Source organism: Cajanus cajan, chromosome 1 (assembly GCF_000230855.2).
Source record: "Cajanus cajan strain Asha chromosome 1, NIPB_CcT2T_4, whole genome shotgun sequence".
Taxonomy (NCBI): domain Eukaryota; kingdom Viridiplantae; phylum Streptophyta; class Magnoliopsida; order Fabales; family Fabaceae; genus Cajanus; species Cajanus cajan.
Genome location: NC_138517.1, coordinates 49021626 through 49034312, shown reverse-complemented (window position 1 = coordinate 49034312; position 12687 = coordinate 49021626). Strand labels below are relative to the sequence as shown.

At 34.0% G+C, this 12687-nt stretch overlaps 1 protein-coding gene across 4 annotated transcripts in view; it reads right to left on the bottom strand.

Annotated features, from left to right (window-relative positions):
- The window catches only part of CSTF77 (Tetratricopeptide repeat (TPR)-like superfamily protein), a 32271-nt gene extending 21106 nt beyond the window's left edge, over positions 1-11165 (bottom strand). For 2 of the 4 annotated variants that reach the window (XM_083061039.1, XM_083061043.1), the window contains exons 1-9: positions 10970-11165; positions 10815-10880; positions 10677-10739; positions 10443-10552; positions 9537-9637; positions 1709-1779; positions 1480-1620; positions 1224-1352; positions 6-52 (exon numbers count right to left, since the gene is read on the bottom strand). In XM_083061039.1, the coding sequence (XP_082917165.1) occupies positions 6-52; positions 1224-1352; positions 1480-1620; positions 1709-1779; positions 9537-9637; positions 10443-10552; positions 10677-10739; positions 10815-10880; positions 10970-10972 (731 nt within the window). In that variant the 5' untranslated portion in view covers positions 10973-11165. The remainder of the gene's footprint in view (positions 1-5; positions 53-1223; positions 1353-1479; positions 1621-1708; positions 1780-9536; positions 9638-10442; positions 10553-10676; positions 10740-10814; positions 10881-10969) is intronic. The other 2 variants (XM_083061049.1, XM_083061053.1) reach the window with 1 other exon arrangement.
- Between the last annotated feature and the right edge of the window lie 1522 nt (positions 11166-12687).

Here is a 12687-nt window from a genome sequence, read left to right as displayed (position 1 = left end):
CTTACTTTTCAAAGGATAAAAGTCTCTTCCACGCCACCCACTGCATTTCCTCCTGTCAAAAGTAACTAAGAAATATTTATCTAAACAAAAGAAGTAACTGAAATAAAACTTATCCTGATGCTAGACATACAGAAAGCACAAAAATTACATATGGGCCTTCACCCAACACCTTATGCTTTTAGGATAGTTTATAAATGACATGATCTTATAACCAAATGGTATAGAATTTGATCCTTAGCGTCCTATTCTATGAAATAAAATTAAATTTCAGCACAAGATGGGTCTATACATTGTCCAAGATTCAAGCCAAAGGACTCTCTTATGTGAGGATAGCGTTAAAGATATAAAGTTTAAATCATCGATGTGTCTTAACCTAACAAAGTTTTTGACACAGATGTGGCAAGCATATATTATCTCATTGAGGTGAAAAAGCTTTTCTTTATGAAGATTTTGAAAAAAGAAAACAATTATGAGCTAAGCTAATTTGGATAAAGTTCTCAACAAGCCCTTCTAGGAGAAAAAAAATGAGAATTAAAGAGGAAAAAATAAATCAAACTTCTCAGATGTTAAAATCAACATATGCACCTTAATTAATAGATATATTAGATGAGGAAGCCTTTGAAAAAGTTGGGATACGCAAGTTAATTTTACGGGAGAAGTTTCACTCATTTTACCTCCTTATCCAATTTATTTTCTTCAGTTAAAACTTAAAAGTGCTTATTGATAAGTTTATCCAGATTAGCTTTGTGTGCAAAACAAAAAAAAAATGTTTTTACCAAAATGCACTTGGTTAATGTCACATGAGAAGTAATTAAAGCATAAAGCTACATATAAAATATACTGCCATCTCAAATGGTAGATGTAGAAAAAGTTAAAAGTGCTCATTCCATTTACATCAAGCATGCAGCTTAATCAGTCTAACCGGCAACTTCTTAAACTAAATAAACATCCAGCTAAATATCAAATTTACTTCAAGCTTTACTCCTGCATATGGCCAACTACTGCAGACAGGACCATGAAACCAATACCAGCATGCAACACAAGATAAAAAGAACATCAAGTTGCAATTTGATAAACATTTCAAAATGCAGAGCCCTCTTTACAATACTTTCATCACCCTATTTAGATTTTACAGAGATCCTCAATTGGATGATTTAACATCAGAAATTGTCCTGCAACAATTATTGGTTATAAGAAAAATTTGGAAAGAAAAAGAAAGTTGCCTTGTAGGATCCAGTTGGTGGTACAGCAAGCATATTCCAATCAATTTCTTCAACATACTTCTTCCTCTCCCTGTAAACTGCCCTGGCACTATTATATTTGGGCTGATATTCAGATATGAGTCCTTTAGCCTACAGAACACCTTATCATCAAATTGCATGCCTTTAGAACATTGTTATCTAATACCACAGAAGAACAACTACAGACTAATGAATACAAATTATTGAATCAAGTATCAATTCAAAAACAATATATTACCAACTGACGACTGACAGAATTTTCAAAATTTTCATAGTCCTTCCAAAGTTGTTCAATGTGATGTGTAGGAGTAACAATTGCCTTCTGATAGACTTTCCTCACAGTAGTCATCCTGTGTGATTCTTCTTGAGCATTCACAGCCTGCAATAGATTATTGAATTTAAACCCAAAAGATGAGAAATCATACCAAATTATGCACCAAGGATTGCACAGAACATGAAAGACTAACTAAACAAACCGGCAATGATTTTAGAAAGGCTATGTACTCCATCCACACAGGGCCAGATGCTATGTCTGCTCCTGTTAGCACATCATTAGAGATAAGTTTCAATATATATAATACATAGGTACATTCATTCATACACACATTTAATAGACATACATTCCTTTCCCTCCTAATTTTGAATAACTTCAAATGATAATAACAATGGAGAGGAAATTATTTTAATTCAGTGAATTCTCACAAATTATTGGTTTGTGGGGTTTTTTTTTTTTTTTTTTGGGGTGGGTGGTGGAGGAGTATGCTAGCTTTCGAGATGTACAAACATATGTCTTAAGAAAGTATGAGTCTAACTCAACCTTACAAAACCGGCTTGTAAGGAGAGAATTGCTCCCCACTTATGAACACTAGTATTGTCATACCAATAGTCAATATAGGATCTCCAACACACCCCTCACACCAAGGACTAGACATCTCGAGGGTAAAGTTTGTAGAATTGGACATTTGCTGATGATTTGATAACGACCTGATAGTGAGTGACCTAAACCTAACAAAAAGAATCGCTAAAATAAGTTCTAATATCATCTTAAGAAAGAGGATTATGAGCCTAATTAAACCTTAAAAAATCGGCTTATAAGGTAAGGATTGTTCCCTACTTATAAACACTAATATGGTCATACCACTAGTCAATATGGGATCTCCAACAATAAGTGATTCCAATTCATAATAAATAAAGTGAGAGAATTGATAAGTGTGCTTTATTGAGAATCAAAAGATTACAAAAAAGGCACAAGAGCTTCTGCTTACATTCAATATTTATGAAGTGTTGCAGAAGCTCACAACTGAAAATATAACAACCTAACTAAGACTCTAACTAACTGCTCTGATACAGCAATCTAACTGACTGAACTAATACAAGAGAACAAATATTGGGTCCATTTGTTTAAACTTAAAAAGAAGTATTTCTTAGGAAATGTTTTAAAAAAAAAAATCTTTAAAAAGCCGGTAATACTGTAAGAGTTGCTTCTTAAAACAAGAAGAAAACTGCTTATTTAAAAAAATAATAAAATAAATAAATAAATAAAGTTTAGACAAACACGTTAAAAATGTAGAAGAGTGATTATTTTATTGAAAAAGCACTTTTTCAGGGAAATATTTTTTAAACAAACAGACCCATAATCTTACAAATCAGTTGCTTAAGCATTAACTAAGACACATAAAATTATTTATAAAAAAAATGTTGGCCGGAACTAGTCTAAAGAATTTTAAATAACTAGAGATCCACTAAATGCTGGATAACTCAATCACATAAGTGGTCTACAATTATAATATGTCTAAGAAAAATTATACAATTACCCTAACCCAAAGTACAATCAGCTTCTTCCCTCATGATAAATGTGGGAAATCAAATAGTATTTTAGGAAAGAATAAATTAGGAAATTTGTATATTTCCTTGTAATCTGTACAGATTTGAATAATTAGGAACAATCCCATAAATCAAGGGATTCTAGAATAAAAGAGTTACTATATTTCCTAAAATAGCATAGCTCTCCTGTATATATCTTGTATGATCTCTTTGTATTATGAGGTAGAAATCAATTTTCATTTAACCTAATTTTCCAGATGGTATCAGAGCCTCCAACCTAGGAAGCTTTGTCTGCACACTGTAAACCCTAAGATGGCAGCCTACATTGCTACTGCATCTTTCCCTATACGCTCATTGCACATTTTTTTTTCCTACTGTTTTCTCTGTGCCTTAATCGCACAACCTTTCCTTTTATTCTTCACCACCCAGCCACCTTGTTATAATGTCAAGGGAAGAGGAAGTTGTGAACCCAGCCCCAGAAATAGGGAATACCCAATCCCATCATCCTGGAGAACTGCAGAATATTCACTCAGCATATAGACTAAATGGAAGAAATTATTTGAAGTGGGCCCAACGTGTTCGTACAGCGTTGAAGGGAAAAGGGAAGTTGAGTCACATGACGGAGTCTGGACCTAAACAGGAGGATCCCAAGTTTACTACATGGGATGAGGAAGATTCAATGATCATGGTGTGGCTGTGGAACTCAATGATTCCAGAAATTAGTGACACCTGCATGTTCCTTAACTCAGAAAAAGAGATTTGGGATAAAGTAGAGCAAACCTACTCTAAAGCCAAAGATGTTGCTCAAGTATATGAAGTAAAGGTGAAAACTTTGGCAGAAAAACAAGGGAACAAGACTATTACAGAATATGCCAATCAGTTGAAATCATTATGGATGGTGCTAGACCATTATAGAGTCATAAAAGCCAAATGTATTGAAGATTCAACACTTCTCAAGGACTATATCGAGCAAGACAGAGTTAATGATTTCATTGTTGGTTTGAATCCTGAATTTTATCAAGTTAGGATTCAAATATTGGGGAAGCAAAAGGTATCATGCTTCAATGAAGTGGTGGCTATTGTGAGAAGTGAAGAAAGTAGAAGGAGTCTCATGTTAGAGAGTCCAGCAGTAGAGAACTCAACAATGGTGGCTGACCATAAAGGAGATCAGACTTTGGCCATGATAGCCGAACAGAAGAAAGGAGGATTAGCAAATGTGGAGAAGAAAGGTGATGGTCTCTACAATAAGCCCCGTCATACTTGAGAGAAGTGTTGGAAGTTGCACGGGAAGCCTTTAAATCAAGACCGAGAAGGGGGATACAGAGGAGGCTCCTCAATGAAGGGAGGACAAGTTTATGTTGTTGCTGGAACAAATGAAGAAAAAAAACCAGAAGCTACTACTCATCTTAACCAAGAGGAGATAGAAAGGATGAGAACCCTTCTTAGTAAGCTGGAAAAACATAAATGTGTGTGTTCTTTGGCATACTTAGATAAGTTTCCACTTTCTTTTGGATTAAATGTCTCAGATACACCCTTTAATCATTATTGGATATTGGACTCTGGAACCACAAACCACATGACACCATTAGCCCAACACTACTCCACATATTTCCCATGTCCCAGCAACCAGAAAATTGTCACAGAAGATGGAACCCTTATAACTGTAGCTGGTCAAGGAAATATACAAATCAATCCTTTAATAATCTTAAAAGATGTTCTCCATGTCCCAAAGTTGTCCACCAACCTAGTCTCTATACAAAACTTATAAAGGATTTGTCATGTAATGTTTTTTACAACGATCATTGTGTATTTCAGGACAAGGATTTGGGGAGGACGATTGGACGTGCTAGAGAATGGAATGCCTTTACTATCTTAAAGGTCCAAGTCTTTCCAGCAAGAACAAGATCTCTCACTCCTTCATATCTGAATCTATGATGCCCAACAAAGAAAAAATCATGCTTTATCATTGTTGGCTGGGATATCCTTCTTTTGGAGTTATCAAAATTATGTTTCCTTCTCTATTTACCAAGTTAGATGTTGAGAGTCTTCATTGTGACTTGTGAGGTGTGTGAACTTGCTAAGCACAAGCGTGTATCTTTTCCAATAAGTAATAAAATTAGCAATTTTCCCTTTTATCTCGTTCACACTGATGTATGGGGTCTTCTAATGTTCCAAATGTGTCTAGTGCTTGATGGTTTGTCACCTTTATAGATGATTGTACAAGGGTCACTTAGGTCTTCCTACTTAAACAAAAATCTGAAGTCAGTTTTGTCTTCCTAAACTTCCACTCCTTGATAAAAAATCAGTTTGGTGTTAATATTAAGAGACTTAGGTCAGATAATGCCAAAGATTACTTCAATCATGTCCTTAATTCTTTTTGTCAAATAGAAGGTATAATTCATGAGCTTTCTTGTGTCAAAACACCACAGTAGAATGGAGTCGCAGAGAGGAAAAATGGGCATATATTAAATCAAACTCGGGCATTGTTGTTCCAAAATAGTGTCCCAAAAAATTTATGGGGGGAAGTTGTTCTTACAGCAACACACCTTATCAATAGACTACCCTCTAGTGTCTTAGGATCAAAAAGCCTTATGGAAGCTTTGTCATCTTTCTATCCAAACCTCTCCATTACATATAATCTTAAACCAAGAGTTTTTTGGTGCACCTCATATGGCCATATTCATAGTACAGACAGGGGGAAACTTGATCCTAGAGCCTTAAAGTGTGTCTTTGTTGGTTACTCATCCACTCAGAAAGGGTATAAATGTTACCACCTCCCATCCAAAAAAATTTGTGTCTGGGGATGTTACCTTCAATGAACAAGAGGGCTATTTCAATCAACCTTATCTTCAGGGGGAGAGTTTCCAGGAAGACAAAGAAAGTAATTATGGTTTTCCCACTCTTCCAGACTTGATAGACTTGACAATTGAACCTAAACCAAATCAAATTGAAGTTGTACCAAGTGAAACAAGTCAAGGAAGTGAAGTTGGACAATGAATTGGTCAAGAAAAGGAAGTTGGTCAAGAAAGTGAAATTAATTGTGAAGATGATCAAGGATATGTTGAAGATAAGAGATTTGGTAAGAAGCTGGTGTACTCAAGGAAGACTAAGGCCATTCCAGGATCAAGCCATGTTCAAGAATCCAACTCGACTCCACAAAAAAAGGTCATAATTTTTTCTCCAACTATGCAGGTTGAAATTGAAACCCAAAATGATCTTGACCTCCTAATTGCCATTAGAAAAGGGACAAGAAAATGCACCAAACAGCCACTCTACCCTCTCTCAAATTACTTGTCTTTTAAAAATTTCTCTCCTGCCCAGAAAACCTTCCTAGTAAACCTAAACAGTACACTTGTACCTAATACCCTATCTGAGGCATTGTTTGACAGAAAATGGAGGCAAGCCATGGATGTAGAGATGGAAGCATTGGAGAAGAACAACACTTGGGAGTTAGTCACCTTACCAATAGGAAAGAGACCGGTTGGACGTAAGTGGATCTATATAGTGAAATACTGGCTGATGGATCAATTGAGAGATATAAGGCAAGACTAGTTGCCAAACAGTTCACCCAAACCTATGGAGTTGATTATTTGGAGACCTTTGCTCCGGTTGCTAAAATGAACTAAGTTAGGGTGATATTGTCTCTTGCTACCAATTATGGTTAGAACTTGGAACAATTTGATGTTAAGAATGTTTTCCTACATGGAGACCTCGAAGAAGAAATTTATATGGAGATACCTTCGGGATATGGTAGAGATGTTGCTGCCAACACTGTTTGCAAGTTGAAAAAGGCATTATATGGGCTAAAACAGTCCCCCCGTGCATGGTTTGGTAGGTTTACTAAAGTTATGATAGGTTTGGGTTACAAACAAAGACAAGGGGACCACACTTTGTTCTTTAAACATTCCAAGTCAGGGGGAGTAACAATGTTATTGGTGTATGTGGATGACATAATATTAACTGGAGATGATAAAGAAGAGCAGCAATTGTTGAGCCAATGCTTGGGCAAGGAATTTGAGATCAAGATCTTGGGAAAACTGAAATATTTTTTGGGAATTGAAGTTGCCCACTCCAAGAAAGGGATATTTATATCCCAGCAGAAATATATCACTGATTTGCTCAAGAAAACTAGCAAGACAGCTTGCAAACCTGCTAGTACCCCATTAGAACCAAACCTAAAGCTTGGAAATGTAAAAGATGTTGCTGTTGACAAAGAGATGTACCAGGGATTAGTGCGCAGACTTAAATATTTGTCTCATACCAAGCCAGATATTGCCTATGCAGTGTGTTTAATTAGCCAATTTATGCATAGCCCAAAGGAGACCCATTTACAAGCTGCCCACAGAATTTTACAGTACCTTAAAGGAACTCCAGGAAGAAGAATTCTATTCAAAAGGAATGGTAATGTGAAGCTTGAAGCCTATACAGATGCTGATTATGCAGGGTCAATTGTGGATAGGAGGTCAACTATAGGATATTGCACCTTTCTTGGAGGAAATCTTGTAACTTGGAGAAGCAAAAAACAGGGTGTAGTGGCTCGGTCCAGTGCTGAAGCGGAATTCAAAGCCATGGCACAAGGCATATGTGAGTTGCTATGGCTTAAAATCATCTTAGAAGACTTGAGGATAAAATAGGAAGGCCCTATGAAGCTCTATTGTGATAATAAGTCAGCAATCAGCATAGCCCACAACCTAGTGCAGCATGATAGAAGAAAGCATATTGAAGTAGACAGACACTTCATCAAAGAAAAGCTTGATAATGGCTTGATATGCACTCCATATGTGTCCTCTCAAGACCAAATTGTAGACATTCTTACCAAGGGACTGGGCAGCCACAATTTTGAGAAAATTGTATCCAAGCTGGGAATGGAAAACACCTATTCACCAACTTGAGGGGGAGTGTGGGAAATCAAATAGTATTTTAGGAAAGAATAAATTAGGAAATCTGTATATTTCCTTGTAATCTGTACAGATTTGAATAATTAGGAACAATCCCATAAATCAAGGGATTCTAGAATAAAATAGAGTTATTATATTTCCTAAAATAGCATAAGTCTCCTATATATATCTTGTATGATCTCTTTGTATTATGAGGTAGAAATCAGTTTTCATTTAACCTAATTTTCCAAAATAAACATTCAAATTGTCAAGAGATTCTATCTATAGCTAGTAAAATTCAAAACTTATGCAATTCCCCAATAGCCAGCCTAAATCAGACTAGTTATACTTTAATCTGTCTCCTTAAAATGTGTACTTTCTTTTACATTGAAATTGAACTATTTAATAAATAGGATTCCAAACAGTGTCCCCATCCAGTAGAAAAAGATAAAAGCCACTGAGATTTTTATCAATACATTATTCATTCAAAAATAGCAATAAAGCCTTATCCAACAAGGTGGGATAGGCTACATGGATTAGTCAGTGCCATTAAACTGTCTTGAACCAATTGATTCCTATATTATACATTTGAGTCCCCATTCTTAAAAAACAGATAACCATTCTGAGGGGTAGTCACATGTCTTCATTTTGAGAGTTTATGACACATCTTATGAGTTTATATATCAAATCAATATTTTTTTCTTGTAAATTACCTATTCAATCAAAACAGATTTAGTTTCCTTATTTATTTCAACTAATATTTAAATATCTTTAATCAACATGAAATATAATGAGATATTTGCAAAATTGCAAATCATAATAAAAACAATATTTCAACAGTAAAACTGTAAAACAATCTTTCTATAAATATTTTGTAAATTTATATTTTCACATTGTCCTGTATTTATAAATATCTATGCAATGTACAGATACTTGCTAGTTATCCCAAACGCATATGTCATTGTTTGAAAGCACATAAATGGTTTTATATCTAACACTCCTCACACAAGAGCCCCTTGAGCTTGAAGTGTGGACAATCAACAGCCCAACCCTGTGATGAAATCTAATTAATATTAAGAAGAATGAGATAACAAGGATCGAACTCTAGACCACATGGGCATAGAAGCTCTGATACCATGAATTAAGCATGGACAATGCATAAGCTGACTCTACCTTGTGCTGCTTGAATCAAACATTTATTTAGAAGAATGAGAGAAACAAGGATTGAACTGTAGACCACATGGTCATAGAAGCTCTAATATATAGGGTGATGATGGATAAATGATTTTATATCTAACAAGCACCATCAAAAAGCATATTTCCAGTAAAACCACATAAAGCAATATATTTTTATTGGTGTCTCCTAATTTTTTGTAGGTCTTTTCTCTACCAATTCAGTTAGTCTATCTTTTGACCCACTTTTCATAGTGGGATCTCTATCAATCTTCTTTTCACAAAACTCTCTATTGCTTTCTTCTCATGTTCTCACATGACAAAATCACCTTCCATGAGTTTCCATCATCTTCTAAATAGGTGCTACTCCAATCCAATGACAACTAAGACCATGCAAACAGGAAAAAGGAAAACAACTTACCAACATAGTTAAGCATAAAATCAAAAGCTTTTCTTGTCTCCTCTTGACCCTCTATGCCCTTCCTGTCATTGACCTTTCTAATGAAACGAATGTAACATCGCCTATAAACCAAAGATAAGAAATGAGATGAAAGATTGAAACAAAAACTAAAAACATCATTTGCATGGACCACAAGACAGACCAAATAAGCAGGTTACTTCATTCATTTTCACAAGTCTGGATACAAATCCAATATCAAACATAAATAAGATAGAGAAGATGAAACACATAATACAAGACATAACAGCCATTCATATCGGGAAAAAAGAAACAACTAAAATATAAAGAACTTCAAAACACCTGCCACAGAAATTGAGAATTTTTCAAGATCTCCTATGATTTAATTATTTCTGAGTGTCATACTTATATGTTAACTGTCCAATACTTTAAAGAAGTTACCCTTTCCTTGCAAGGCTATCTATGAATAAAAATTGGAACGGGTCCTCTAATGTAAGCATACCAATTAAACCTTAAAGATACCCAGCTGAAATAAGTTACTCATTTTGGTTAATCAAACAGAAATGCAGATACACAGCAAGCAGTAGGCTTGTAGTCCATCCTCTTCCGAGAAACCTCTCCACCTCTACCCCCAGCCCAAAGTTCCATGTTAAATCTACATATCCATCCTACTTGGTGAGTGGTGACCAACCAAAAGGGAAGTAGCTAGTAGCTACATACTAATTCTTAGTAGCACAGGCTTGAATTACTAAATAGACTGATAATTTAACTCCCATGCCACTCTACAAATTATTGATTAAATGAGCCAAAAAAACATAAGGGTTCATAACAATACATCCAAAAGGGAGAGTAAAAATAATAAAACTCCTAATACACAATGCCATTAATAAGATTGAGCAAACAACATACCATAGAGGAATCTGAAGGCAATTCAACAAACACCGACTGAAAATCTGTTTGACCGCATCATCATTATTTACAACCATATGTGCCTCCACATATTGCCTCCAAAACTTGGCCTGAAAACCAACAAAAATCAGCCCCATAGCAGATGAAGCAAGATGATTTCAATCACAAAACACAGTCAAAAACACACATTGCTCTCAATAACAACCAACCAAAGCACTCAACAAGAACACTCACAGCAGTAGGAAACAATAGCAGAAGCTGCTCGAATATGGGTGTGGCCTCAGTAACAGGCAAACTCTGAACAGCACAGAAACAACAAGAGTGAACAAAAGGGTACGCAAAAAAAATCGAACTTGGGAAGTGGGTCCGAACCTGTGCCTCGTTTGCCAAGATTTCCGCGGTTTCAACGTTGTACTTGTCAGCGCCACTAGTTTTTTCCTGAGAAAATAAAATAAAATTTAAAAAAAAAAAAAAGCCAAATTTTTATGCACATCAACAACGTACGAGGAAGGAGTGATGGTGAGTACCATGTTGGATGATGGAAAAAAAAGACGCAAGAAACAGTTACGCTTTCATGAAGCTAAATTTGAGAAGAAGAAGCAAGAGTTTCGATTGCAGAAGACAAAATATAATTGAAGATCGTTTCTATGGGAATGGTCAGAGAAATTTTGCCTTCCCAGAAGAATTGTATTAGCGGTGGCACTGAGGAGGAGCTCCATTTTTTATTTATTTATTTATTTTTATGCAAGAGGAGGAGCTTGATTAATCAAGTAAGTTTCTTTTATATTTTTATTTTTAGGAGAAATAGCATTTTAATCTTGGATAAATAATTTTAATACAGAATTAATTAATTATATAAATTAAAAATATTTTATTATACGGTTATAACTAGTATTTTAATTTATATGTATATATGATATAATATGAATGATTATTTTTATATAATTATAAATAATAATATTTTTAATATATACATTATATTATAATTAAAATTTAGAATACATAAATATTTTAAATATCTTTTATATTTAGATTTACATTATATATATTATTATTTTATTCTTTATATTTTATAGGCTAAATATTTATTATGTATAAGTTATATTTAAAATTTATACTATTTTACCTTGTAAACAATATTATTTTTAATTATTAATAATTTAGTTTAAAAATATTAAAATTTAATTTATAAATAAAAATTCTTAAAAACAACTTTTCATTGAAGAAAAGTGTCTACAAATTTTTTTTTCAAAGAAATAGATATAGAAATGGATAACTAAAATTTATAATATATTATAAATTGAATTATACTTTGATCTTTTATTTTATTTTTTAAAATTTATTTTAGTTTTTTGTTTTTTAAATGTTTATTTTGGTTATTTATCTTTTACATATGGATCGTTTTGACTTTTTTAAACAATGTTCATTTTCAATTTTAGAATAAGATTTTAAATCAATTTTGAATTGGTTTAAAATGTGAAACTTGTAATATTATATATTTATTTTATTTTATTTTTTTGTTACATTGAGGAAAAAAGACAAAGATTCCTTACGTGCTCCCAAAGATGCAAGTTTGTCTGCAAAATCATTGATATTGTGATTAATATGATAAAATGCAACTTCCCAAGAAAGATGGAGTAGATCCTTAATTGCATATAACATGTCCTTATGGCAATGCATATCTACTTTATCATTATGTAAATTGTTAACCATATTAAAAACATATAAACAATTCGCCTCTCATTGGACCTGTGTATAGCCCTAAACCCAAGCATGTTGGAGGTCATCCTTTAATGCCAAAATTTTAGTATATAAGGAGTCACCCAAATCATAGTGATTAGAGAAACCAAATAGCCAATCCCCTTATGTACCTCTAATTACACCACCTCCACCCATAGCATTATGGGCTAGCCAAGAGCCATCAACATTTAACTTTATACATGACTGATTTGGTAGCTTCCATGCCTCAGCAGGTGGTATAGTCTTGAACAATACAATTCTAGCTCAATATTTGTATGACGGATCATGGGGAAAATGTATTGGATATTCCACTTATTCTTTGCAAAGATGAAATTGTTATGTCATTTCCACAAGCACTAAATAATTGAAAGAATGGGAGAAGATGGCTTGTACAGTAAAATAGTTGTAATCCATTGTTGGATATCCTGACAAGTCTAGATACTAGGAAAAAGAAGAATATAATTTTCTCAATAGCAACCATGCACCAAATTCCCTTCCAAATAGG